At 38.2% G+C, this 4,834-nt stretch overlaps 1 protein-coding gene across 1 annotated transcript; it reads right to left on the bottom strand.

Annotated features, from left to right (window-relative positions):
* Positions 1 to 325: 325 nt before the first annotated feature.
* LOC137190596 (endothelin-2) lies at positions 326 to 3,316 on the bottom strand. The gene is made up of 5 exons (XM_067600138.1): positions 3,149 to 3,316; positions 2,293 to 2,434; positions 1,934 to 2,035; positions 1,163 to 1,225; positions 326 to 1,048 (listed from the first exon to the last, which is right to left on the bottom strand). The coding sequence occupies exons 1-5, from the start codon at positions 3,204 to 3,206 to the stop codon at positions 979 to 981; spliced, it is 435 nt and encodes a 144-aa protein (XP_067456239.1). The 5' UTR covers positions 3,207 to 3,316; the 3' UTR covers positions 326 to 978.
* Positions 3,317 to 4,834: the final 1,518 nt, after the last annotated feature.

The raw sequence follows: 4,834 nt of genomic DNA, 5'->3' as shown, positions 1-4,834 counted from the left end.
CAAAACACTGCATTCTTTCCACAGATCCTTATGATAACACAGGCTGCACTGCTTTTGAATAGCAGGTAAACTTATTATTGATTTCAGTCTTGAATTCCTGGATCATTCATCCATCTCAGGCCTCCTTTTGAACTCAGAAAGGTGTTTGCTAGTCACACACAGGATTTGTTTTCTCTCATATTATTCTTCCCGTAGGGTTTCTTTACAGTGATTTATTTGTTTACTCAGTACATTTTCCCTAAAGCAAACAGAGAAGGCATCAAGCCAGAGTCCCTGTTTATTTTAATAATCAAAAACCTTGAAAGAGTGACACAAGCAAATATCGTCATGATTCAATATTTAATTTATTCACTTCACACACTTGCACACAATAATTCTCGATACAGAGATGTTCTAATTCAAAATTGTCACTCTTGATAAGTTGTCTAATATAACATTAATAAAATAAAATATAAATATATATGTATATAAAATATATTCCTAAAATGTCTTCTGGGTCACCCATGACAAAAAATCTTTAACTAAAATTATTTAACAAAAGAATAAGTTAAAAACATGTTAAGAATGTCAGACATTCCTGTACATGTATGTACAGTATGTCTCGCTCTTTTACATTCTTCTTTATCAGTGCTGGTCTGGTCTCTCTGTACAGTCACAGACTGTCCAACTCTTTGACGACAGGAGGCAAAAATGGCCACAGGCGCAGCATTCTCCAACCCTGATAGTAGCCCCCCTCGAAGCTGATCCTCCACATCTGCTTTCCATGATGCGTCTGCGGACCTCTGTCATGTTTTCCACCCTTTATATTCCCGGGTTACAAACAGACATCTTTGTGGTGCTTCGGCCTTCCTGTGTCAGACACATCTTTCAGCAGCCCTTTGTTTCTCTCCTTTCTGTCAAAGGAGCATCATTTGTTCAGGTGCTCGTTGCTCTCTTTCTTCCTCTCTCTCTCTCTCACTGCCTCAACAGCCACATTGTTTAGCGAGTGCTCTCTCTCTGAGCCTCGGAGGACTCGTCTTGGACTCTCTTGGACTTGCTGGCCACAGCTCTGAGGAAAAAGTCACATAATTAAAAAATATGATCAAAATGTAAGTGAAATCATGAGATCCCCTGTTTTTCTCGGGCAGTAGCAGTATATGTAATCATGATATTCAAAACTCACCTTAGGATGCTGAGTATGAGTTGACTTCTCTTCACAGATGTCTTTGGGGAAGTGGTTTCAAGGCTGCACACAATGAAACAGTATAATTAACAAACAGTGACCACTTCCTTTGAAATAATCTGACATTGCAGTTTGACCGCTTTAAATGCTTTATTGTTATTGCTGCTGTTAAAGAATACCCCACTTACATCACACTCTCAATAACCCAAAATGTCCTATCGTTAGCACATTTAGCTCACTAAATGTTTTATGTTACAACATCAAAAAAACAATTGCTCCCACTCAGCAAATATCATTTCTGTTTAAACACGCTTTCATGTGATGTCTCGGCCTGTCGCTCACTGTCTTTGCTGTTTCTAGGTGGTGACAATGTTTGTTTTCTATTTCCAGGAAATGTGAATTCTCCACTTTAGCTTTGCCTCCAAACTCCTACACACCTTACTCCTTGGTCCCTCACAGCCAATCAAAAACTGAGTTATGTGAACTTTGTGCACCAGTCTGAGATTATTCTACTCCCTTAAACCTCAGCTGTATTGCTTTCATGAACACACCTTAAAGGACAAGTCAAACTTATGGAATACAGTAACAAAGCATTAGGCTAACAATAGCACTTCACCACTCCTTGTCATCCACAAAGGGAAATAATAGCTGCAAACATAACCTCCTAACAACCCATGATGGAAACACAAATGTAGACTCATAAGGGCCTTTAGGTGATGCTTGACAGTCTGCTGTGGGTTTTGTGTGTGGGATGCAGCAGCCTTGACTTACCCGTAATAGCAGAAATTGGTGCAGGTGCGATCATCAGGGTTGGCACAGGTGCAGCGGCCAGCAGACCTTCGGAGTCTCCCGAGACCATAAACTGTTGTCTTACTGCGGAGAGAAAAAGAGACTCAGTGCCATGCTCATGATATAAACACAGACTTTGCTCTCTGATATGTTATGAACCACTGCCCATAATTAGACAGTGATAATGACAAAAGAGATGGTGCTCTGTCTTACAGGATATGATAGAATTAATTCTGACCTAGATGCTTATCATGATAAGAATTTCTGTATTTTTTTCACTGTACAGGTGAGTATACTGCATTTGTGGGTGTGTCCAATGCAGTGTTTTTTCCCATGCTCACCTAGGTGTATTGATCCAGATGATATCCAGGTGGCAGAAGTAGTGGCACTCAGAGTCCAGCGGGCTGCTGCAGGCACAGCGTTTGGTCCTCACTCTATGTGTTGCCTCCATGTCCTGGGGTTTCATTGCAGGAAGACCAAAACCTATCCGAGATGAAGAAGCTCTCAGTGATCCAAGGTTCAAAGCATCAACTCCAGGAAAGCCAAACCAACTAACTCCCTGTGCTGCTTTTCACTTTATGGATATGTCACATCACTAGTTTATAATATATAGAACGCACAAGTGAGAACATGAACAAGACTACAAGACTACTCATCACTCTTATATGTTCACTCTTGATATTTTACACTGAGCAAACAGGATGGTAATGCTATGGTTATGTCAAAAAGGCTCAAAGTCTATTTCTTTATGGTTTTAGATAAAAGCCTGCATGATATAGAGAAAGCACAGCCACATTCATACAACTTGTACTTGAGGTTTTACAAACTGTAGCTCATATAGCAACAGGAAAAGTCTCCTTGAGATAAAATGAGCAGCTGTTGTGTGATAAATGGTTCCTATTAAATGTTCTGTGCTCCTAGGGCTTGCCAAAACATGTGTGTGCACCGACATACAGTGATGACTGCTGCTGCTTGATGCAGCATAAAGATTAATGCAAATACAGTATGTGAGGCACAGTCTACACTGCTGTTTAACAAAAACACAGAGGCATAGCAATATGTTTCTCTCATCTAGCATAACTGAGAATGTTGTTGTTGTTGATGCAAAGACGATGGACTTACAGCTTATGGCATGCACATCCCTCTAAAACAAGAAAAAACAACAAAAAAACAAAAAAAAGTAAACAGTAGACTTACCTTCCTTCATAGAAACCCAAAGAGTGATGAGAAGAAGAATGCTGGTGTAAAAAGACATAGTTAATGAGAGATCGATGGAGCTCTGCAGAGAGACTATTATCCAAAGAGTTACAGCTGTTTTCTTTATGTGCTGCTGCTCTGATTGTGTGCAGGTGCAGAGCTCTGTCCCTCTCTTTATACCTCACTCTCTCCCTCTGCCTCCCATGATATCATGGTAGAAGCTCCACCCACGACTTCCTGCCGTGGAACCACAATGTACGACCCCAGGGTGTTCATACCTGTCACACATTCCAGGAATAACTGCCACCTGTTAAGTGACATTTATGTCTGCACTGATTTGCATTTATTTGAATGAGGAATTGTCTCTTTCCTCTTGCAATACATGAGGCTTGAGGGGGAGGGAGAGAGTCATAGGAGACAGGAAGTCTAAATGGGTTAGAGAGAGGACTTACCCACATGACAGAGGTAAAACCAGTGGGAACAGTGGGAACACAAGTGGGAGGAGATAAGAGGGGAGATACTTATGATATTCATCGGGTTTTCCCAAGGCCAGTTTCTCCATTGGAACAAAAATTAAATAAAATAAAGGTTAATAACTGATATGGAAATCACAAGACCAAAAGCTTTGCATTTTCAATATTAAACTAATGTGAAGCTCCTGATTTAAAGACTGACACGATATCGCAGGTATGGGTGATTTTTAAATGTAATATGAAACTGTATCAACTTTCTTTTTTTTAATTACTGAAGCTGTTTTGAGCTATAATGGATTAATAAATGTCCTATTGTAATGATAAAAAATGTATAGTACAACCTGTGGCAATTCAAATTAAAATCAGTTGACTAGGTGTGCTGTTCAAATTCCCTTCTATTTTAATGATAAAAAATCTGCATTGGACTGTCCTGAGTGGCAGAATGATAATCATTTTTGATTTGATTTGATTTGTTTGCACATACTGCATGCAAAAGTTGATATACACAGAAACAATGAAAAAAATGTGATGGAAGAGGTGCCAAAAAACACTTAGAAGGGCTTGATCATCTCCCCGATGCATACCTTACTCAATTAAAAAAGAAGTAAAAAACATGGGAACAAACAAACCATTTTAATAGTGACTGTATAATTTGTTTTTTCTACTGATTCATTGAGCTGTAGACCCAGAAATCATGTAGACTGAACTTTAGCAATGATAGTAGTATTCATTTTTACATTTATTTTATATTTCATTATTACTTGGCCAAATACGAAAGTAAAAGTTTTCCTAATATTGACAGATGATTTGTTGCAGTTAAACCAACCACTTATCTTAATGAGGTCTTTATTTAATAATTTAGCTATTTCATCAAGGTCTTTATGTAAGTAAAAAATTGTTGTGTCATCCGCAAATAATACCTTAGACAATTTGTTTGAAACATTACATAAATTATTAATTTAAATTAAAAATAATAATGTCCGAAGGACTGATTTTGGAGTTCACCACAAGTAAAGAATTAATATCATTGTAAGAGACAAACTGCTTTCTGTCTTTAAGGTAACATGAAAACCAGAGAAATGCAGATTTTTTTTTAAATACCAAGATGGGAAAGTTTATGAAGAAATATGGGATGATTTACTGTATCAAAAGTTTTAAATAAGTCTAAGAAGATTCCAGCTGTGCTTTCCTTTCCTTTCTATCTCAAACTCTA

Source organism: Thunnus thynnus, chromosome 10 (assembly GCF_963924715.1).
Source record: "Thunnus thynnus chromosome 10, fThuThy2.1, whole genome shotgun sequence".
NCBI classification, from domain to species: Eukaryota; Metazoa; Chordata; class Actinopteri; order Scombriformes; family Scombridae; genus Thunnus; species Thunnus thynnus.
Note: the sequence above shows the minus strand (reverse complement) of the source record. Positions and strands in the feature narration are given on the sequence as shown.